Source organism: Sminthopsis crassicaudata, chromosome 2 (genome assembly GCF_048593235.1).
Source record: "Sminthopsis crassicaudata isolate SCR6 chromosome 2, ASM4859323v1, whole genome shotgun sequence".
NCBI lineage: Eukaryota > Metazoa > Chordata > Mammalia > Dasyuromorphia > Dasyuridae > Sminthopsis > Sminthopsis crassicaudata.
The window spans coordinates 425,063,806-425,088,039 of NC_133618.1; the positions used below are offsets into that span (position 1 = coordinate 425,063,806).

The following is a 24,234-nucleotide window of genomic DNA, read 5'->3' on the forward strand; positions in this document are numbered from 1 at the left end:
CTTCCTTCCTTCCTTCCTTCCTTCCTTCCTTCCTTCCTTCCTTCCTTCCTTTCTTCCTTGCTTCCTTCCTTCCAAGTGTCTTGCCTTGGATCACAGAGATAATAAATGTTTGAGGCTAGATTTATACTCAGGTCCTCCTGACCCCAGAATAGTGCTATATTCACTAGGCCCCCTAGTTGACCCTTCCCCTCTCCCCCACTACCTGTATGATTTTCAAAAATTATCCCAGGCAGAGTAGTGACTTGATGGTTGAAGTTACAGGTTGCCACAAGCCCCAAAGCACTATTGTTCAAGATAAATGGGATGTTTAATTGAGACAAGTTTTCTGGTAATTCAATTAAAACATCCTCTTTCACCAGGATTAATCACATATCATTAGTATTGGTGATAGGAGCTATGAAAAGAATGGATGAAAAGAACATCTAGAAGTAACTATATAAAAAGCTTTTTTTAAGTCCAAGTTTCTTTCTTTTTTTTTTTTTTAATTTTTATTACACAGCATATGGCTTAGCAACCCAATGATTTTAAAAATACAATTGGTGTCCACTTTAAATTCTGTGCACATAAAACATTTTTTCCTAATAAATACTCCCCATTTTATTCCCAACAAAAGTAATATTTAATGTGTAATATAGTATGGATAATTATATGTTTAATTATATCATGTTACATGTAATTATACATCCTATAATATATAATAACAATATTGCTCCAATCAGACAATGTACTAAAATCCTTTTTTTGTTTAAGTGTAGTTTCACTATTCCTTTTTTGGCATTGTGGTTCAGTGCCTCACTTCCAGAGCTACATCACTGTACGGTAATAAGTGATATTAAAATAAATGTTAAACCAATGTTTCAAAAATGATTGATCTGAATTTCATTACCTCTTTTGCTCATCTTCCTGGAAATAATAAATAATAAAAAGATCAAATGTTGGTAGCCAAGAAGAGAAAGGAAGCAAAGATATAGAATATATCGCTAACATCACTAGCTCAGAACAGGATTAAGTTATTCTTTTTTTTTTTTTTTTTCTTCCTGAGGCTGGGGTTAAGTGACTTGCCCAGGGTCACACAGTTAGGAAGTGTTAAGTGTCTGAGAACAGATTTGAACTCGGATCCTCCTGAATTCAGGGCTGGTGCTCTATCTACTGCGCCACCTAGCTGCCCCCACATTGAGTTATTCTTGACTTAGGTTATTGCAACAGAGGTGAGTACATCAGAAAGCTACTAAGGTGAAGAAAGACCCCCTAAAGTTTAGTTTATCTGGAGAAATCCTCCCCCTAATAATAATGGCTCTTAGATCTTTGCTTCTCTTTAATAGAATAGAGCTGGTCTTGGGGAACAAAAAAAGGTAACCTAGTCAAAGATACAAAATGAGGTCACAATTCTACAGATTATAAGCTAAATTTTATGACCTAATTCAACATAAGATCAAGGAAAACTCAGAATAGAAAGGAGCTAAGGGAGAAATAGAGGTTATCTCAATTTCAAAGATGTGGTATGGTCACATGGAACCTAAAAGGTCATGAATTTATAGAAAGAGTATACTGGATTCCAATTACCCCCCTGCCACCAACAATATATCTGCTTTTAGGCTAATCATTTGATCTCTTTCAATCTCAGTTTCCTGTTTTGTAAAACAAATGGGCTGAACTAAGTCAAAGATTTTGAATTTAGGGTTCATGAATTAAAAAATATATTTTGGTAATTATATTTCAATCTATGTGTTTTCCTTTGTAATCCTATGTGTTATTTTATGCATTTAAAGACATAGTTCTGAGAAGGGAGTGCCTAGGCTCCATTAGATTGCCAATATGGTGAACTGGTCAATTGATATGACACCAAAAAAAGTTAAGGACCCCAGAACCAAGGTGATTTTTACAGTCTATGTAATCCTATGGTCCTATGAGTTGACTAAATAGTATCTAAAGTCTCTTCTAGGTAAAACATTCCAAGTTTTAGGTTCAGGAATTCATGCATCCAAACAAATGCTTACTTATTTGCAAAGGACCTAAACTAAATATGGAAGTTCTAAGGGAAAAAATGCTCTGCTCTCAAAGAGCTTACAATTTACTGGGATGATATGATTTGTACACAGATAAGTCCAAAACAATGTAGGATACAAAGGAAATCTAACATTTTGTAGGAATATTTATGGCAGGAACATTTTTCATGGGGAGTGACGGGGAATAAGAGCCTTTTTTGGTAGCTTCTGACCTAAACCAGAAAGAAGAAAATAATTCTGAAAGGCTGAGATGAGTAAAAAAGTACAAGTCAACACATGGGAGATGGCCTTTATAAAAGTATGGACCTTAGAGGGGTACACTGAGTAAGTGCCAGGTAACTTACACATTTAATGCCGCCCTGTAAGTGATCTACTCTTAAAAGTTAACAGGAAGGAGGAAGAGAAGATTGTACTTACCTCTAAGAGCTGTGCAGCACTGGGCCGGGTCTCTGGATTCTTATCCAGAGCAGTCTTCAGGAAGTCCCGGAACTCTAAGGACCTGTATGAAGATATAAAGATTAGCAACAAGGTCAAAATGGGGAGGAAATTCAGGAAAATTGACCCACAAGTTCCCCTTCAAGTCTCTTGCTAATTACATCCTCTCTGAACAAGCTGTCATTATCCTTTCCTATCTAGCTCCTTTTCTTAGGCTCAAAAGACCAATCTTTGTTGCCAGAAAAAAAAAATCCTACATTCCCAGCCTAATGTGTAAGATGAATGAAGAAGGCTGGCTAGTGGTAGAGCTCAAAAGTGAACTCCTGTACCACCAGATCTACTTAGGAACAAGTTCTGGCTGCAGGTAAGATTCCTTTTCTCTGACTGTGTATATTATTTAACCAAGGCCATCAAACAGTTCATAACTCTCTGAGTTGTTTTACCTTCTGCCAACCCTAGGTGAAAGTTTTCCTTTACACAGCGTTCCTAGACTTTTGACTGGTGCTCCCAGCCAAAGCAATTCTTGGTCCAAAGAATCAAAATCATTTCAGCTTATCTGCCCAGAAATAGGCACTCTCCAAAGGAGAGACTGCTTTGGAAATAAAGGAAGAAGAGGCCAATTGAAAAAGCTTAACCTAATATGGGTGGAAACAGACTCAATAAGGCCTCTCTGTTTCTTATAAGAAACATGATGAAATAATATCATGACTGCCAGCAAGCCCTTAGCATTGACTAAAGGAGACACACACACATTTTAGGAGAGACTCAAGGCTTCAGGCCAAGACAATATTATAGAATCATTTTAAAATATTTCAGTGGATCTGTTCCCAAATGGGGGACAGTGAACCAGTTTCCAATGAGGATGATAGCTATCCCTTCAACTTTACATGGAGCAGTCAGATCATAAAATATTAGGACTAGAAGAAAGCTTACAAGAACTCTAGTCCAATCCCCTAATTTTTAAAATAAGGAAAATGAGGTAGAGGATTGAGTAGTCTGCCTAAGGTTTCACAATGAGTAGCTGGAACACAGGGCTCCTGCATGTTGATTCAGCTCCTTCCATATACCAGAGTGCTTCTAAGTCTGGCTTTGGGGTTTTTTTGTTTGTTTGTTTGTTTTCATTCCTCTCCTGGATGTTTGATTAGTTATATAACTTGGGCTGATTTCTATGGGAATCCATGTATGTTTGCTTAAGGTCTCTGAAAGTAATGAGGATTGATAAGGAAATGGGAAAATTTTCCTGTGTCTTCTCAACACAGGAAAATCACAACAGCTGTCTTTGATATTTAAAGGCCTACATTGGAGAAGAATTTAGATTTGTTCTCACTGATCCCAGAAGGCAGAGCTGTCTAAAAGTAGGATAGATGCTTCTGGAGACAGTATTTTGTCCCTCATTGGAGGGCTTCAGTCAGGAGCTGGATGGCCTATTGTCATGTAGATTGAAGAAGACTTTCCTTGGTAGAACAAATTAGACTTCAAGGCCCTTTAGATACTCCCCAATTCATCCTATGAGGATCAAAGAAGACAGCCTAGAGATACTGGAAAGTAAATCAAGCTTGACTATTGAGCCAAAATTATATTTTCATGGTCAACCTGAAAGCAGCGATGATGATGAAGGGCCTTGTATCACAGCTTCTGTGGCCAGTGATTTCTGAATGCTGCTATGACTTTTCCTATCCTGAGGGGCTCCTGTCTTTCTAGTTTTTCTGGTTGATCCTGAGTAATGAATAACCCTTATAGTTAACCTCCCATAAGCAGAAGCTGAACTCCACTTGATTAGCATAAGTTTACTCTATAGATGCCATAATCAGGTCCACTTTTCTTCTTACCATTTGGATGGTGTGAGGAGTGTAGGGGGATCCGACTTGGCAATTTTCAAGAGGACTCGCATCGGATTCAGTTCATGGTGAGGAGGCTCTATCTGCGCCATCTCAATGAGTGTGATGCCCAAAGACCATATATCAGCCTTGTAATCATAAGGGGTATCTTTCATGGTCTCACACATCACTACCTCAGGAGCCATCCTGAAACAGACCCAGCATGCCATGGAAGAGAACAGAGTGAGAGTTAAGTCCCTAGCATATATTTAAAATTAGAATCTATTTGATTCTATTCTCTATTCTATTTGAAATTAGAATCTAATGTGGCAACAAACCCACATCTATGTGTGAACAGTCTTTCCCGCCCACTGATTTACTTCAGATCCCATTGTCTTTTCCTTTTGTTCCTGCTGCTGTTGTCCTTCTTGACTAGACCTCTTATTTTTGTTTTGTTTTCCCCATTGACTTAGGGAGCATCTGGTGAAGATCTTTCTCTACCAACAAAATTTAGAACTTCCTCTTCCATTATAGGTGTCTGGGTGGTACAATGAAAAAGAGTGTAAGACTTGGAGTCAGGGATAGATCCAAGTTCAAATCCTGCCTCAAATGTTTACTAGTTGCTTGGCCCTAGATAAGTCACTTTGACATAGATGATTCTAATTAGATTCCTATTTTATTCCAATCAGTATTAATCAGTTCAGTGTAATTCCATAGGGACAGTGATTATAGTTATCTATTAGTATATTAATCAGTCTAGGCAACTAATATGAACATAAGAATTATATGTAGTAATATATATTTTACATATGTTATATTATAACGTTATATACGTTATTATATTATACGTTATATACGTTATATATAAGAATAATTAGATCCTTTTTCATAATAAGCCCCCAAACTTTTAAATCCAAGCCATAAATTCTCTATTCACTAATTTATTAAAAAGTTTACTTGCTAACCATGAAATGCTGACTAAAAGACCTCCACCCTTTTGGCCTGATAAATATGCAACCAAAGCTAGTGTGGATGAGATGTCTTGACATGATTTGGAAAGTTCTCCAAATTACTTTCGTATCTCAAACTACCTTCTCTTGCCCAACATGAGGAGGGGCCCATCTTATGACCACTGAGTCAGCGGAGATGACCCTTACCTTGCCCATCCTGTGCCCACCCATGCTGATACATCATTTCTGATACTCCTGGAGGTCAAGAGCAAGGTCTGCCAATCAATGAGATGCTGTCTATTACTTTGCCTCTTACGTGTGTCTGGGTAGCACGCACTACAGAGATAAGGTTTTGGGGATAAAGGGCATCTCAGATCCTGAGGAAGATTAGAGATCCCATCTATCTGGTCCTTTTAATAAATGGTTATTGGCTCAGAGTTCTGACTCAGTTTCTTTTGTGGTAGACTGGACAATTTTGGATCCCACAACTTAACCTATTTCCAACTTAGTTTTCTGGTCTGTAAAATGGGGCTATAACAATTATTCCCATCTGTTGTGAGGATCAAATGAGATAACATGCTATATAATTGTTAGTTATAATCTTAAGTTAATTATAGTCAATGAAAAGGGCCCTGAGAGATTAAATGACTTGCCAAGGATAATATAGCCAATATGATACCTATAGTATCAGAGGCAGGCTTTGAACCTAAGTCTAACTGACCAAGATCGTCATCCCATTCCTCCACATTACCTCTTCTATCCTTTTCCTCCTCCTTGCCCCACCTCCTCCATATCAGTCTGTAATTGCTGATTCCTACCACCAGATGGCAGAAGAAATCAGAAGGAGTAGAGAGAAAGACACAGGGAGCTGCGAGTGGGGATAAGTATTTTTAGGGGAAGGGGGGAAATGGGGGAAACAGTCCTAGAGGATGATGGGGCATAAGGGGAGAGTAAAGCAGGGGAAAGTGTTGGAAAATAAAGATACAAAAAAGAACAAACTTGGTAAAACAGAAAAAGAAAAGAAATAGATTGAGGGGGAAAGGAGAGAAAAGAGGAGAGCAGGGTAAATTAAGGAAGAAAAGTAGCCAGCAGCACTTAAATATAAGTCATTTTTCCTCACTATGGATAGCCACAATGTCAGGGACTTCCCACATTGAGAAAACTTGGTTTATGATAACCTAAGCTTACTTGAGATAAATTAGAAGACACTCTGCACTTAGAAGAATCTTTTGCTTTTCAAAAAGATTCACCATGAGTTTAATTCTGATAGTGAATTCCCTTAGCAATTGCAAAAGTTCAATTCACATTCAATTTTAGGGGAATGCACAAATGGTATAGTTTTTCTGTGTAGGAGAAAATGGAGCAACCATTGCTTTCTCAATCCTATCTTCCCTACCCAATGCAACACAGCCTTTCCTGGAGTCATCTGCTACAAAGGTATTTTTAGGAACAGTTCCTGATTTTATAATTTTCCATATAATTTCTGAAAGTTAAATGCCTTATGCATTTGGAACTCCCCATCTATAAACAGAGAGGATTAGAACACATAGCCTGTAAGATCCCTTCCAGCCCCAAATCTATGATCTTGTGACCCATTTCAGATATCATCTCATGAGTTGAGTGAACTGTGGTTTCTATACTCCATTTAAGCTTAATTCTTATGTTTCATCTCTGCCTCTCCCTATCATGCACTGAAACTGTCTAACCAACAAATAAGCTGTTAGTTTTATTTTTCATATACAATTATCAACTCCTGTATTAGTTAGTGCTCCCAGAACTTCAAAAATATTCAGGGCAAAAGGCCCACCAATCTCACATATCAAGTCAGAATTGAGAAAAGCTTTAAAGCTCTGCTTCCTGAACCATTTTACTATGAGAAAACTGTGTCTAAGAGTGATTTGAACAAGATCATAGAGCTAAAAAATGAAAAAGCCAGAAACTCAAAACCAATCTTCGATGCCAGAAAGGCATCCTGAGTCCACATGGTAAACGGAGAGCTGTTTTTGGAGTCTGGAAGATTCTGGATTCCAGTCCTATCTCACTATGACTTTGTCTAAGTTATTTAACATTCCCAATGTGCAAAATAGAGGTAGAAACAGAGTAGAAATAGAGGTGTTTTGAAAATCAAATGAAATAATGTATATAAAGTGATCCATAAACTGTGAAGTTATAGAAACACCTTAGCAATTACTATTACTATTATTATATCATGTCTTCTAGTCTTCATTCATTAATTTCCATCCTCCCCTTTCTTTCTCTGGCTCTCTATTTATCTCTCTTTGTCCCTCCTGTCTTTCTCTCCTTTTCTCCTTCTTTCCCTTCCTTTCTCTCTCTCAGTCTCTCTGTGTTTCTCTGCATGAGTATCTCTCTGTGTTAGTGTCTGTGTCTCAGTCTCTCTCTGTCTCTGTCTCTCTCAGTCTGTCTGTCTGTCTTCTCTCTCTCTCTCCTCTCTGTCTCTCTCTGTCTTTCTGTCATTCTGTCTCTGTCTGTCTCTCTCTCATATACATACCCTTTGATTTGTTTCATACACTTGTTTTTTTGTTTTTTGTTTTTAATTAATTACTAAGTATTTATTGAAGGCTTCTCAAGAGTTCAGTCCCACACCTGGCACTGTCAAGAACCAAAGTAACATAATACATGATTCCTGATTTCAAGGAATTTTATAATCCAGAAGAGGAGGCAATACTAATGTTCATGAAACAAATGAATAGTAGAGAACAATGTACAATTAAGTGCTAAATTATATGATACAAACTCTAAGTGCAGTAGGAATTTGGAAGATCTGAACAAACAATAAGAATGGGGTGAAAGGGAAGGCAGACCTTGATTTGAGCCTTGAACAATGAGTAGGTTTAATTATTCAACTAAAATGGTCATCCAGCAAGTAGATTGGAGCAGGGGAGAGCAAGGAAGGTGAAGGAAGAATCTTTGGCTTAAAGTTCAACCTCAGATCCAATTTCCAGAAGCTAGCTTACTCACCAGTAAGGTGTTCCTATGAAGGAATCTCGTTTCTGCAAGGTTTTCAGATTCTTGGCAGATACACCAAAGTCAGCTGCAAGGCAAAAATCTCAGATAAAGAATCCTTCTGACATTCCTAGCTCTGATCCCCGCAGGTTATAAAACTTCTGACAGATTAAAAAGCTTCTGATGAGAAACTCAATGTCCACTGATGCATACTCCAAAAACAAAAAGAACCCTCCAAATAACAAAAAAAACATTAGCCAGAAGTCCTTCAGACATCCATAGCTATAGGCAGAAGAACATGAGTATTCTTCCATAGTCACAGAAAAATCATCATCTTGATAAACAGAGTTTAGGATAAAATGAAACCTTGACAGAAGAGAGGTTGTCTTACTGGAGTACAGAAAATATGAGGATATGATCCAGTATACTTCCCATCTCCTGGAGGACAGATGGTGGATTACAGAGACAAAATATGACATACATTTTCAGATATGGCCAATATGTGGATTTATTATGCTTAGTTATACTTATTTGTTATGAAGGAAGACTTTTTTTTTTTAATTGGGGACAGAGGAAGAAGTAGGAGAGCTGTTAAAGGGAAGTGATAATAATACTCCAAAAAAAAAAAAAAAAAAAAAAAAAAAAGGAAGAAATGCACATTGATGAAATGTTTTTTAAAAAGAAAAGAGCAAGGTGAAGTTTGAAAGGGTTCTGTAGATACTTCCATATTACATTTATAATAACAATAATAACATTTATCTAGCACTTACTATGTACTAAGCACTGTGCTAAGTGCTTTACAATTATTATCTTATTTAATCCTCACAACAACTCTGCCCACTTTAAAGAACTGAGGCAAACAATTTAAGTGATTTGCCTAGGGTCACCCAGTTAGTAAGTATCAGAAGTAGCACCCACATCCAGGTCCTTCTGAGCCCTTACCATTACCTCATGCTGCCTCTCTCAGGAATTACAGCTGAGGTGAAATCAAGAACTACTTGGCACATGTACTTGTGCAAAATTAAACCTTTAAGTTTTGAGAGTTTGAGTTTTCAAAAGAAGAAATGCAAACTATCAACATCCAAGTGGGGGAAAAATTCTCCAAATCATAAGAAAAACATTCATTCAAACAACTCTAAGGTTTTACATCACACCTATGAAATTGTCAAAGATGATTCACTTTGCTCTAGACCTGTGGTTAGTGGATATAAGGAGCTCCCAGAATGGAAACTCCCTCCACTTGTACAGTTTAAGAATTCATGGATAATTTAATCTTAGAAAACTATTTGATAAAAGATGGAAATTAACAATGTTATGGGAACTATGGGAAGTCAAAAACTCTTAATATGTTGCTGAGAGCTATAAATTGGTACAATTATTGTGGAAAACTATTAGGACTGTGAGAAAAATCACTAACATGTTCATTCTCTAATTCAGCAAGTAACTTACTGAGCACATAATCCAAAGCATTTGATGACCGACCAAAAAATCCTACATATACACCAAAATATTCCCTGGTCTCACTTTTTGTAAAAGCACAAAACTAGAAATATAGTAGATACCCATCACTTGGGAGATTAGCCAAGTAAATTGTGGCATACAAATATAATGAAATATTATGTTTCTTATGACAAATATAAGGAATTCAAAGAAGCATGAAAAGACCTGTATGAACTGATTCAGAGCAGAGAAGCAGAGACCAGAGAATAATAAAAACAATTATAATAATGTAATGAAGTAAAAAGTAGATTATATAAGAGATTTGGATTGTATATAATCTAATCTTGGTTCCAGAAACTGATGATGAAACACACTTTACTCTTCTTGATAGAAAGGTGGTGGACTATAGGTACAAAACATTGCATGTCTCATTAGATTGCAGTCATTGCATCTGATTGCTTTGCTTAACTAATTCTCTTTGAATCTCCTGAGGGAGTAATTGTGCCTTAGGCAGTTTATTTTTAGAACAAATGTCTAAAGGTTCAGATCATACAGTCATTAGAGGTGCCAACTGGCCCAGTCACTGGCTAAAGATTAAGGCAGACACCTACATGTCTAGCGTAGGAGGATCAATAGCAGCTGAAATTAGTGCTACCCCTTTGAGATGGACTTTTGAAGGCAAAACAGGAGGTTTTTTTTTACTCCTTTCATAGTTGAAAAAATCCTCATCAATCTGTGGGGAAGAGACATTTTACAATTAGGATTAAAAATGAGTACTTTGGTTTTTTAGACAGGGCTGCTGTTGAAGGCCTGCCAATACTTTCACCTGTTCCTATCCAATGGAAAACTGAATCACCAGTGTGGATAGAACAGTGGCCCTTAGGTAGCAATAAAATTCAGGCCTTATTAGATATAGTACAGGAACAACTTGACCAAGGACACTTACAATCTTCTCTAAGTACTTGGAATTCCCCAGTATTTGTTGTAAGAGAGAAATCTGGGAAATGAAGAATGTTGACCAATTTAAGAAAGGTAAATGAACAGATGGAAACTCTTCAACCTGTACTTCCATCTCCTACTCAATTGCCTAGAGAATGGTTTCTCTGGGTTATAGACATTAAGGATTATTTCTATTCTATCCCTCTAGATAAGGAGGATATGAAAAGATTTGCCTTTTCAGTGCCCAGAGTTAACTTAGCTGAGATATGAATGGACAGTTTTGCCACAGGGAATGAAAAACAGCCCTACTATGTGTCAAATGTATGTTCTTGCTGCTCTTACTCTAATAAAAGCATTTCCAAAAGTTATGTGGTTAGATTACATGGATGATATATTGGGATGTCCACCTGAGGAATAAATGTTAAAAGCATGTCTACAAAAGATCATAGAAACACTAAGGAACGACAAATTGCACACAGCTCCAGAAAAAATTCAAAGACATGCTCCTTTTCAATATTTAGGATATGAAGTATACCCTAAGGTGCTTACAGTACAAAAACTTTCCTTAAGAACAGAGAAGCAAAACATCTTAAATGACTTTCAGAAATTGATAGGAGATATCCAATGGATGTGTCCAGTGTTAGACTTGACTACCTATCAATTGCAACCAATATATGACATTTTAAGGGGAGACAGTGATTTAAACTCACCATTTCAGCTTACAAAAGAAGCTCAAGAGGCTTTGAGAGAATTTGAACTGTCTTTATCCAATGGTGTTGAAAGAGTCACTCAAACACCCTTGGAAATATCATTTTTTGCTACACAAGAGGCACCCACAGCAGTCCTTCATCAAGGAGACAGTGTGACAGAGTGGGTGAACCTCCCAGCACAACCAAAACAAAGCCTTACTCCTTACCCAGTACTTGTGGCTATAATTTTATTAAAGGCCATTAAGCAAGCAGTACAATTATCTGAGATAAGACCTGAAATACTTTTATACTAATGCACAAATTAATGTATGCTGTGAAACCATCCCAGGGTGGCAAATTTTATTGACCATGGCTCCAAATTTTACACATGGGTCTCCATTAAATATAACCTGACTAATTGGTGATGAATTCCTGAAGGTTTCAAAAATTCTTCTTAAAGGACCAACTATTTTTACAGATGCATCCAAACATAATATTTGTGCTATATACTCTTGTGACTTAACTATAAAGAGAGTAGTCTCTTTTTCTGTCCATTCAGCAGAATGAATTGTATGCAATTATTCTAGCTCTTACTTATTATCCAGGAGATATAAATATAATATCTGATTCAGCCTATTCACTAGGTGTGGTACAAAGAATTGCCACAGCCCAAATAAAATTTGTAGCCTCTAATATATATCAGCTCTTTAAGTAACTTCAAGAGCAAGTGAGAAAGCATCTTACATGTCCACTCTCATAGTGGACTTCCAGGTCCTATTTTTGATGGTAATTCAAAGGCAGATAGCCTTCTAACCATGTTGGCCAATACTCCTTTATTTCAAGAAGCCAAGAATCTCATTTTAAATATCATCAGGCTGCTCGAGCTTTACGTTTACAATTTGGAATAACAAGAGAGGAAGCTAGGAGCATAGTAAAAGCCTGTACAGCTTGCATTCCTTTCCACACTTCTACACTCCCTTCAGGGAAGAACCCTCGAGGTTTGAGACATAATGAAATTTGGCAAATGGATGTGATCCATTATAAGCCTTTTGGTCGTCTGACTTTTATCCATGTTGTGGTAGACACCTTTTCAGGGATTCACTTTTGCAATACCAGCAGCAAAAGATACAGCCCGAGTGGTCACTGAATTCCTTATACAAGCATTTGCAATTATGGGTGTGCCAAAGCAATAAAAACAGATAATGAACCTGCATATACTTTTAAACATTTTACACACTTTTGTGCATAGTATCAGATTTTACATACTACTGGAATATCTTTTAATCCTCAAGGACAAAAAATAGTAAAGAGGAGAAACAGAGACTTCAAGACGCTCCTCCAAAAACAAAAGAAAGGGGGAGCCACATGTAACCCTAGAGAACTTCTAAATCGAGCCTTTATACTATTAACTTCTTGATTTTTGACAAAAATGCACTGGCTCTGGCAGACAGGTTTTATAACCCACTAGAAGGGCAGTGTCCAGTACAAGCAGCTCCATTATCTTTAGATAATCGCCAGGTGATGTGGAGAGACCCAGAAAGTGGTGAATGGAAGGGACCAGATAGGCTAACTGCTTGGGAGAGAGGATTTGCATGTATCTCTACAGATGGAGAAGGAATCAGATGGGTGCCAACGAGCCGTGTTCATCTTGTTCATCAGAGAGAGACGGAGCAGACCCTTGAAACGAAGGAAAAGACCCAAGAACCATTGGGTGGTTCTGTTCTGACTGTGCCCACCACTGAAAGAGCATGGCAGTTATGGCATTTGACTCATGGACATCAAAAATTGTTGGACTTCAAAACCCTCAGAAATCATTGGAATCCCTGAGAAATGAAAAGATTGTTGTAGGACTTCAAAACCCTCAGGAATCATTGGATTCTCCGAGACAGGATAAGACTGTTGTAGGACTTGAAAAATCCTCAGGAATCATTGGATTCCCTAACATATAAAAAAGACTGTTGCAGGACTTAAAAACTTATGGGGATCATTGGATTCCCTGACCTTGAAGCAATGGACAATAGATTGATTTTGGACTATCTCTTGGCTGCTGAAGAAAGTGTATATGTGACTGTTGTTTACATACCCTCCTTCTAGGACTTCTGGAAATCTTTTACAAGACCTTGTTGATTTATATTGTTTGTTATATCACTACTTGCATGTACAATTCATGTTTGTCACACCACATTGAGCCTGCACTGGCTGTGGAGAGAGTCATCACTAATAGCCTGTGTGTTATTGCTATGTGCTTGTGTAATACCTCCCATGCAGATGGGTTTGTGCATACCTGTTTCCAATAAGACCCTTCAGCCCATAAACCCGTCAGCAATCCCCACTTCCTTTTGGTGCTTTTCACCTCCTTTCCTGAGAAGTCAGGGAGGGCATGATCACCTCCTTTTTGGGGTTCTCACCTCCCTGAGAAGTCAGGGATGGTGTGGCCACCAGTGTTCTAAAACAAAAGAAAGTGGGAGATGTAAAGGGCTGAAATTCTGAGTTAATGCACTGAGGTCAGACAACTGAGCACTTAAAGCTAATCACCAATTGTCAATACTCTATTAGCATATGCTTAGAAAATGGCCCTTCCCACTGTTCTGTGCTGGTACAATCTTTTGGTGTATACAGAGAATTGTGGGAAGGATTAGGGGGTGGAGTAAGACAAGCCAGAGTCACTTTGTCAGTAGAGGAAGAGAAGGAAGGTCATGGAGATCTATTGTCCATTCCTTTCACTTCTACCCCTAAAGACAAAGAATAAAGACCAAGGACTTTTGTTTATCCTGACTCCGGCTGATTCTAAGGTATCCAGCATGCTAACTCGGTCTTCACACAGTATAGTTAATGTTTGTTTGTTTGTTTGATTTTTGTCTTGTTGAACTGTTTTCTTTGACCTATTTCTTTTTTTACTCTTTATTGCCCAGGATAGTTTAATGAGTTATGGAAGGAAAATGAAATTTAGAAATAAAACTGATATTGAATCATAAGATAAAAATAAAATTTAAAAGTAGAGAAATGGAGAAAAGGAGAAGAAAGGAAAAGAAAAGGGGGTTACTTGTAAGTGGTCTTTATTTTTTACTAAGGTTTAGTTTCCCTTATAACCCTATGTATTTTATTCAATGCATTTAAAAATATTGCTGTTGTAAGAGATCCACAGACTTAACTAGATTTCCAAAGGAGTTGAGGATAAGACAACAAGGATAAGACTTGCACAAAAAAGTTAAGAATCCCAGCTTTAAAGGGATAATCTTCAATCTTCCTGGCACAATGTTAAGACTACAAGACTTAATTAAGAATCAGGAAGACTTGGGGTTCAAAACCTACCTCTGATGCTTTTTAGCTGACTCTGCCTTAGTTTCTTTCTTTGTAAAGTTGGATTGATATCTGGAATACCTACCTCATGAGGTAATTATAAGGATCAAAGGAGAAAAGGCTTGTAAAGCAATATACAAACTTAAAAGCACTATAAAAAGGTCAGTTGTTACTATTATCTTCATCATCATTATTAATATCTTTTAAAATAACATTTGATCAGGATACATCAGGAAGTTTTTTGAGAATAACATGTTAAAGCAATTCTAATAAACTTGTGATAGAAAGTGGCATCCACATCCAGAGAGAGAACTATGGAGACTGAATATGGATCAATGCATAGTATTTTCATCTTTTTTTGTTGTGGTGGTGTTTGTTTGCTTATTTTTTTCCTTTTTTTGTGTTTTTTCCTTTTTGATCTGATTTTTCTTGCATAGCATGATGAATATGGAAATATGTTTAGAAGAACTGCACATGTTTAACCTATTTTGGATTGTTTGCTGTCTTGAGGAAGGGGGGAAAGGGAGAGAGGGAGATAACGTTGGAATGCAAGGTTTTGCAAAAGTAAATATTGAAAACAATCTTTGCATGTATTTGGAAAAAAATACTATTAAAAATAATAAAAAAGATAATAGAATGTAATGCTCATACTCTCCGGTAGATATTGCCTTTAGAACAGCTAAAGAAAAGAGGAAACCTAAGTTGGATTTCTTTGACCCTCATGTCTTACCTGTGAAAAAAAAAAGTGGGAGTGCATATATGTGCTCGAGCACACACACACCACCTTTCACAATGCCAGTGTGCTTATGCAAGCATCCCCAGAGTGTGGTTCCTCCCAGGAGCCCTCCCCTCCCTGGCATCTGGGTGGCTACAGCTTCTTCCCCTAACACCCACTGGGACAACTCATGTCTGTGAGGGAAGGGCCGAGCTTCTCCCTGAGGACCAGATGGCTACATCTACCCCGGGAGTGAGGCAAAGTGAAAGTCAGCCATGGAGGGAGGATGGAAGGCACAGTCTCAAGGAGCTACCTGGCCTCTTGGGTCTTAGCTACCTCACACTCCCCAGAGGATCCAGGAAGATTCTGTCACTCAAAATATGGAATCATTGGGCTCCACACTAGTTAGCTATAAAGTAAAAACTCAGAACTTTTTTAATATTCATAGACTCCTATGGTCACAGAGCTAGAGGACAGAATTATGCTTAGTGTATCACTCCATTATTTATTAGACCTAATAATAGAGATGTATCATATGATCATGGCTTTAGAGGTAGGAGGGACTTTAAAATCCATCAAGTCTAACCTCTTCATTTACAGACAAGGTAAATGAGTTTGTTATTGAAACAGTTGTTATGTGTCAAAAGGCATGGCAGATCTGGGATTAGAATCTAGTTCTTCTGAATGTTTAACAACAGGCTCTTGAGGGAGACATATGCAAAATACCCTTTTAAGTTTAATCACATCATTGATATTTTTTCAATGGTTTTCTTAAATCTAGACAATCAACAATAATGATCACTCAATCCTGATTTTTAGAATTTGCAATTTCCATGATTTAAGTGCTCTCACTAGAAATTTAACCATCAGTTCACAAACTGGTATGAGTTGGTTCCAGCACATCTAATCTCTAAATATCTTGGTCAGCTTTCTATGGGTAAAGCCTAGTTTATCAATATCTTTTGTAAAATGTGGTACACAAGTAGGACAAAGTACTTCTTATGCTGTCATATTAGGCAAGGGGATAGTAGAATTGTCATTTCCGTTTGAAATACTATGCTTCTCAATGCATCTTGGGATTACATTAATTTTTTTTGGCTGACTGACATTGAACTAAGATTCATTCAGATTCACCAATTTTTCCTACTGGAATAATTGTTTAACTATACCTCCGCTGTGTGATATACATGAGCAGGTTTTTGGTTTTTGTTTTTTTTTTTAAATCCAAGTCAATGACTTCAAATTTATCTCTCTTAAATTTCATCTTATTAGATTCAGTTCATTGATCTGGTCTATTTAGATCTTTTATATCCTGATTCAGTCACCCAACACATTTGCTATCCCTCCTGGCTTTGAATCATCTGCAAATTTAATAAGTATGTCATTCATACCTTCAGCCAAGCCATTCATTAAATGTTTAATAGTACAAGGATATATCGCACAGGGGAAAAGACTGACCCCTGGGACATTTTACTAGAGACATCAACCATCTCTGCTGGCTGAAATCAAGTCAGTAATGATGGCTCCATGGGTCCAGATATGTAACCAATTCTAACCCTACCTTACTGCTCCATCATCTAATCTCCATTTCCCTGCCTTGTACACACGAACAACATGAAAGACAGAACTGGGGGTCCTTAGATACCATAAGATCACAGATCTAGAGGTCTTTAAGGTCATTGGGTCTCACTCTCTCATTTTACAGATGAGAAAACTGAGGCCTAGAGAAATCAAATAATCTTCTTAAACCCACATAGGTAAATAAGCAATAGAATTAGGAATTGAGCTCAAGTCCCTGGGACTCAGAATCCTCAATACTTTACAGTATCACACTCCTTCTCTTTGTTTGATTTTTTTTTTAAGGGGTAATAGGAGTTAATTGACTTGCCCAAGGTTGTACAACTGGATTTGAACTGTGATTCCTAGCTGCCTACATAGTCTCCCTTACTGAAATGTTAAAATCTGCACATAGTATGTTGATAGCATATCCTGATTGACTTGACTGAGATATTATTTATTTTAGTTTGATGTCTTCCTGTTAGTAAGAAATAACAAAAATATTTTTAAAATATATTTGATCCAACACCTAATGTTGCCTGTCTGTTTTTATGAAACAGAATCACTTTTCTGTTATCCTAGCAGCAGGCACCCAAAAAAGTCAGCTGTACATGTCCTCAAACAGCTGTGCTGTAGCCATATCACCCCCATGGCACTTTCTCCAGCCCTGACCCTTCCAATCCCTTCTTCCCTATAGAGTCAACTAAACTAGTGTGTGAGTTAAGCATGAGCAGCTGGCTGTGAGTAGAGCTGCCCTACTCCTGCCTAGAACTGGGGAATGATCTCAGACATAACCATGCTAGACGAAGAGGACTTCCTTGTACCTGATTAAAACAGCCATCTTAGCTCACCTTCTTTGGGCCCATTTAGTACAATGCCCTTGGTGATCTCTCCTAAGTCTTCCATGCTTAAGGCAACTAAAGGTGCATGACTACTTCCAAAGCCTTTTCCTGTGTATTTCTCAATGCTTATATCTTTTTTCTCCTTTATCATTCCTAACTCACTATTCTTTTATTTATTTATTTATTTTGCCATTTTCTTTGTCTCCTATACCAAATCTAACCATGATTCTAGTATTTTTTTTTCCTTTCTCTTTTTTACCTCCATGTTTTAATACAACTAATAAGCTATATGCTTCTTCTTATAGGAGTAGTGCTTATTTAGAGCACTGGATCTAGAGTCAGAAAGACTCGTCTTCCTAAGTTCAAATATGGCCTCTACTTAATAGTATTATTAATAATAATATTTAATAGCTGGGCAAGCCTCAGTTTTCTCATCTGTCAAATGAGCTGGAGAAGGAAATGGCAAACCACTCTAGTATCTTTGCCAGAAAAGCCCAAATGGGGTCACAAAGAGAATCAACTATAGCAACAAACATAAGTTTCATGCCAGAAAGAGCCAGGCCTCATTTATCCTTTGCCTATAATACAAAATGGAAACTTAATAAAGGTTTGTTGAATGAATGGATAAGAGGAGAGGGAGAACGAAGAAAAAGAAAGTTAAAAATCTATCATGAAAGCAATGCTAGATTATAGAATTAGAAAACTTAGATTAAAAAAATCCTACTTAGCTCTTTTCAATAATGAGGTGATTCAAGGAAATTCTAATAGAATTGTGATGGAAAGAGCCATCCACATCCAGAGAGAGGACTATGGAGACTGAATGCTGATCGCAGCATACATAGTTTTTTTACCTTTTTGGTTTGTTTGTTTGCTTGCTTGTTTTTTTCTTTCTCATTTTTCCTCCCTTTGATTTGATTTTTCTTGCACAGCACAATAAAATGTGGAAATGTGTTTAGAAGAATTGCACATTTAACCTATGTTGGATTGCTTGCTATTTAGAGGAAGGGAAGGATGGGGAGGAAGGGAGAAAATTTTGAAACATAAGGTTTTGTAAAGGTGAATACTGAAGACTATCTTTACATGCATTTAGGAAAAAAAAGACTATTATAAATTAAAAACAAAAACATCATCCCTCTGCTACTTACTACTCATATAACTCTCCAGTTACTCACTTAGCATGTATAATCTTCAGCTTCCTCATAAGTAAAATGAGGAAATTAGTTTACTTGACTGCTAAGGTCCTTTCCAGCTCTACATCTTATCAACCTCTGAATGAACAAACATTTCATAAAGCTCAGGAATCAGCAATATAGAATCTTAAGCTCAAGAAAGGGGTATTCAAGTACATTTAATTTTGTTTTCTGAAAAAGGTTAAGTAAGATCAATTCCGGATCTTTATCCTTGGGAAGGCTACCACTTTCACTTCTCCATTCAAACAATCTAGTAGAACCTAGAAGAAAATGAGCTTCCCTAGGGCAACGATTGTTTTGATCTTTTGCCTCTGTAGTCCCAGCATCTATCTAGTACAGTGCTTCGAACACAGAAGGAGCTTAATAAATGCTCAATAAACATACATATTCCTAATATCTACTAGGCTATATGATACAGTGGATAGAGCATTGGTCCCAGAGTCAGGACAAGCCATATTCCTGAGTTCTAATCCAGCCTCAGACACATAGGAGTTGTGTGACCTTGGGCAGTCATTTGCCTTATTTGCCTCACTTTCCTCATCTGTAAAATAAGCTGGAGAAGAAAGTGGTAAAACACTCTGGTATCTTTACCAAAAAAACCCAAAATAGGATCATGAAGAGCAGGACACAATTGAACAATGACAATAACAAAATATTTACCAGCTAGATACGACAAACAATTACTCCAAAGAAAGATAAATCATGAGAATCAGCAGTAATGTCAAGATTTTCAAGACCCAGGGAGATGTAGGAAATGGAAATTTTGGAAGACAAGGGAAATCTAATATTACAGTAGTTTTTGTAAAATTCTTTCCAAGTCAGAGAGGCCTGTTCCTTTCATTCCCAACAATACACCAGAAAAGGTGGCCATGTTTTTTCAACCTCTGTAAGCCATAGAGGGATAGCCCTGTACCCTTCTCAGCCTACTGGACCTAGAAGAAGGGGCTGTTCCCTCTGGATTAGCTCCAGAGGATGCTTGATAACCAAATCACCTTCTCTAAGAGTTGGAACTCTTTGTTCACTTCACAACCATTCAGGGAATCACAGGGCAAGCTGAAGTACCCAAGCAGAAATAGCACTCAGCACAAGGGAGAGGCTACACATTTCATTCTTGACTAGTGACTTTCCACAAGAGATGTTTTAGAATCAGAGAAGGCCAGCTAAAATTATATTATAAAGCAGCAGTTACCAAAACTATTTGGTATTGGCTAAGAAATAGACTAATTGACCAGTGGAATAGGTTAGGTCCAAAGGACAAAATAATCAATAACTGTAATAAGCTAGTGTTTGATAAACCCAAGACATTCGAATGGGTCATCGTCTTTGGGATAAGAACTCAATATTTGACAAGAATTGCTGGGAAAATTGGAAATTAATATGGCAGAAACTAGGCATTGACCCACACTTAACACCGTACACCAAGGTCAGATCAAAATGGGTATATGACCTAAGAATAAAGAATGAGAATATAAATAAATCAGAGGAACATAGAATAGTTTACCTCTCAGACCTGTGGAAGAGGAATTAATTTATGTCCAAAGAAGAACTAGAGATCATTATTGCTCACAAAAGTAGAAAACTTTGATTATATCAAATTGAAAAGTTTTTGTACAAACAAAACTAATGCAGACAAGATTTTCTAATCTTATGGGAAAACAATCTAATCTACTGGGAAAACATTTTTACAGTTAAAGGTTCAGATAAAGGCCTCATTTCCAAAATATACAGAGAATTGACTCTAATTTATAAGAAATCAAGCCATTCTCCAATTGATAAATGGTCAAAGGATATGAACAGACAATTCTCGGATGAAGAAATTGAAACTATTTCTAGTCATATGAAAAGATGCTCCAAGTCATTATTAATCAGAGAAATGCAAATTACAACAACTCTGAGATATTATTACACACCTGTCAGATTGGCTAGAATGACATGGAAAGGTAATGCAAAATGTTGGAGAGGATGTGGGAAAACAGGGACACTGATACATTGTTGGTGGAGTTGTGAATACATCCAGCCATTCTGGAGAGCAATTTGGAACTATGCTCAAAAAGTTAAACTGTGCATACCCTTTTGACCCAGCAGTGTTGCTATTGGGTTTGTATCCCAAAGAGAACTTAAAGAAGGGAAAGGGACCTGTATGTGCAAGAATGTTTATGGGAGCCTCTTTGTGGTGGCCAGAAACTGGAAACTATGTGGATGCCCATCAGTTGGAGATTGGCTGAATAAATTGTGGTATATGAATATTATGGAACATTATTGTTCTGTAAGAAATGACCAACAGGATGATTTCAGAAAGGCCTGGAGAGACTTACATGAACTGATGCTGAGTGAAATGAGTAGGACCAGGAGATCATTATACACTTCAGCAACAATACTGTATGGGGATGTATTCTGATCGACATGGCCCTCTTCAACAATGAGATGAACCAAATCAGTTCTAATAGAGCAGTAATGAACTGAACCAGCTGTACCCAATGAAAGAACCACTACATAGAATTCCCAATCCCTCTAATTTTGTTCGCCTGCATTTTGGATTTCCTTCACAGGCTAATTGTATACTATTTCAAAGTCTGATTCTTTTTGTACATCAAAATAACTGTTTGGACATGTATACATGTATTATATTTAATTTATACTTTAACATATTTAACATGTATTGGTCAACCTGCCATCTGGGGGAGGAGGGGAAGGAGGGGAAAAATTGGAACAAAAGGTTTGACAATTGTCAATGTTGTGAAGTTGCCCATACATATATATATCTGGTAAATAAAAACTATTAAAAATAAAAAAAACAAAATAAAAGTTAAACAACCAGGGAGATTAAAAAAAAAAAAAGAATCAGAGAAGGCCTTTTCAGCAAGGGTACTCACATCAGCACATGCTTGCTGCCAAGGTCACATTAATTATTCCCCAATAATCTGACCCAGTTACTGTCCTCTGCAGCAAGGTGGGGAATTGCTTGGGAGGATAATTTTGCTGAAGCAATTTCTTTCTGAGTGTGTGAGTTGTACAAGGATGTACAAGGAACTCCTCGGGGCCCCATAGGCTGTCACAGGAAGGCAGGAAGAGCCAGACATTTAATCTCCTGTGTCCCCTTGGCTGCCAAAACCAGGCTACAGATTAAAGATGTCAACAGTAAAGAGGATTTTCAAAAACAGAACAACAACCCTACTCCCATGGGTATCCCCATACCAGGTCTCAGGGAACACAAGGGTGATTATGTAAATACATACACACTCAACTTTCTGTGAACTTTTCTTCCTCCTTAGTTGGTTTCCTGATTTTCTCAATTTAATAAACCTAAGTAATTAAAAAATTCAATCGCAACCTCCTTATATATATTCTTATATTCTTTAAGATTAAAAAAAAAGCAGGGGGGGAAGTATCTTAATTTCTCTTAAGTCTAAATCTCTAAGTTCCTATTAAGCATGGCAATCTTCACTTGATTTCTGCACAACCTGTAATACAATAGACAGGATGAAGCCCCAAAAGGAGAAAAGGAAAGACAGCTTCAAACAGAGATCTGTAGAAAAGATTTAAACTCATCATCCACCCACATGTAGTCAACATTTTAGGTCCCATCTCCATTCTAATGTCACACTGGTACTCTAAAAGATCACACATTTTGGCCTTTAGATAACTCTACTCCATTACCATTCAATTCAGCAAAGTATTTGTTAAGGACCTACCCAGTGAGAGCTATTATGCTAAGTGCTGGTATACAAAGATAAGAGAAAAAAACTGTCCAAGTGCCATTTCCTCAACACATGCTCTAACTAGATTGTAAGCTCATTAGAAGTGGACTAATCAGACATTTCTCTTATATCCTGTAAAGTGCTTTGTTTTTGCTAGGTTTCTACTAATGCCTATTGTTGCATCTTAGAGGCATATATACTTTTTGTAGATCCTGAGGCAAACAATAAGCAGAAGACCCATTGATTTTCTATAATTCCACTGTTCAGGACAGTGAGATAAAAAACTGGTGAAAAAAAGAGACACTTCAGATTAAGGACCTCATGCTAAATATTTTAGAGTGTCACACAGAATCAAGCACACTTCATGAGCTACTCCATCTTACACAGTCCATTTCAAATCCCACTTTCTCTGGATGTGATATCTTTTAGACTCCTTTACACTCACCGTCCTATAGGTTTGGCATTTTTCATATATCTTGTACTTAAATATCTTTCCACATTCATATGTTTTTTCCTCTCCAAAATATATGTTTTTTGACAGATATAGGCAGACAACATAATCCATGGTATATCAGAAACCACATAATACCAAAAATTGCATGAAGAAAAACAGAGAGATGCATGGGGTCATATAATTACATTAAAACATAATCAATGGACAATCCATGTTAACCACTGACATCTAGGAAATGACAACAGATGTAAAGGGAAGTCATAAGTTAGTTTGGTGGTTCCTTTGTGTAAGACTTCTAGGAGAGAGCCAAGAATGATAAGAAGACCTTCAAGAGTTGAGATATTCTCTCTACAGGGGAGAGTCACATTGATATAAACGTACATTCATCAAAGTTTTGAAAATAATAAAAATGCAAACTATCTGAGGGCAGGAGCTTTTTCATTTTTGTTTGGGTATTCCTAGTGCCTAGTACATAATAGGCATGATAGGCAATGTTCATTGAAGGCAATAACAAACCATTATAATGGAATTTTGCTCCATTTTCCCAAAGATATAATAATTTTTATTTTTAAGACTATCAAAAGGTTATACCTGCTCTATAGGATACAGTGTCATTGTTCCTCATTGATCTATTTCCTGGAACTGTTCACTATATCTTCCTCTGTCCTGACCCATACAGTTCTGCTCCTACAGCTTTCTTTGGTCCCAGTGGGGTCCTAACAAATCTAAATTATGCTCTGACCTCCCTGCAAGTCCAGTCCCAGGACATTGCTTCTTCCCATCACTTCTAGAATCCTTATCCTACTTCAGTACCAAATCATATCCTGATATGCCCCAGAATTCAAGGGATTCACCATTTCCCATTTTCTGGTTCCATGTTTTCCTGGCTATATGATCATGAGAGGAACTAGATCTAGAAGAGAATAAAGTTTCACACAATCTTTCCCACCTATTCCCTCCTCTCTACTTATACAGCCACTCCCCTAGTTCAGGGCCTTCTCTGTTCTTGCCTGGGATTCAGCAATAGTCTGTGTAACTCAAGTCCTTCCCCATTTCAGTTCAGACTCCACATAGTTTCCAAAACATGAAGCCTAAAGCACAGGTTGACCATGTTCTTTTCCTCCTCCATGTGCTCTGGTAGCTCCATGAGGATAAATTACAAATTCTTCTAACTGGCATTTAAAGTCCATCACAATCTAGTTCAGGCTCATTTTTCTGGGCTTATCATCCATTACTCC

At 37.3% G+C, this 24,234-nt stretch overlaps 1 protein-coding gene across 3 annotated transcripts in view; it reads right to left on the bottom strand.

The window, feature by feature from the left end:
• STK10 (serine/threonine kinase 10) overlaps positions 1-24,234 on the bottom strand; it is a 149,134-nt gene that overhangs the window by 47,329 nt on the left and 77,571 nt on the right. For all 3 annotated transcript variants that reach the window (XM_074292068.1, XM_074292067.1, XM_074292066.1), the window contains exons 5-7: positions 8,188-8,260; positions 4,271-4,465; positions 2,424-2,505 (exon numbers count right to left, since the gene is read on the bottom strand). In XM_074292068.1, coding sequence (XP_074148169.1) covers positions 2,424-2,505; positions 4,271-4,465; positions 8,188-8,260 — 350 coding nt within the window. The remainder of the gene's footprint in view (positions 1-2,423; positions 2,506-4,270; positions 4,466-8,187; positions 8,261-24,234) is intronic.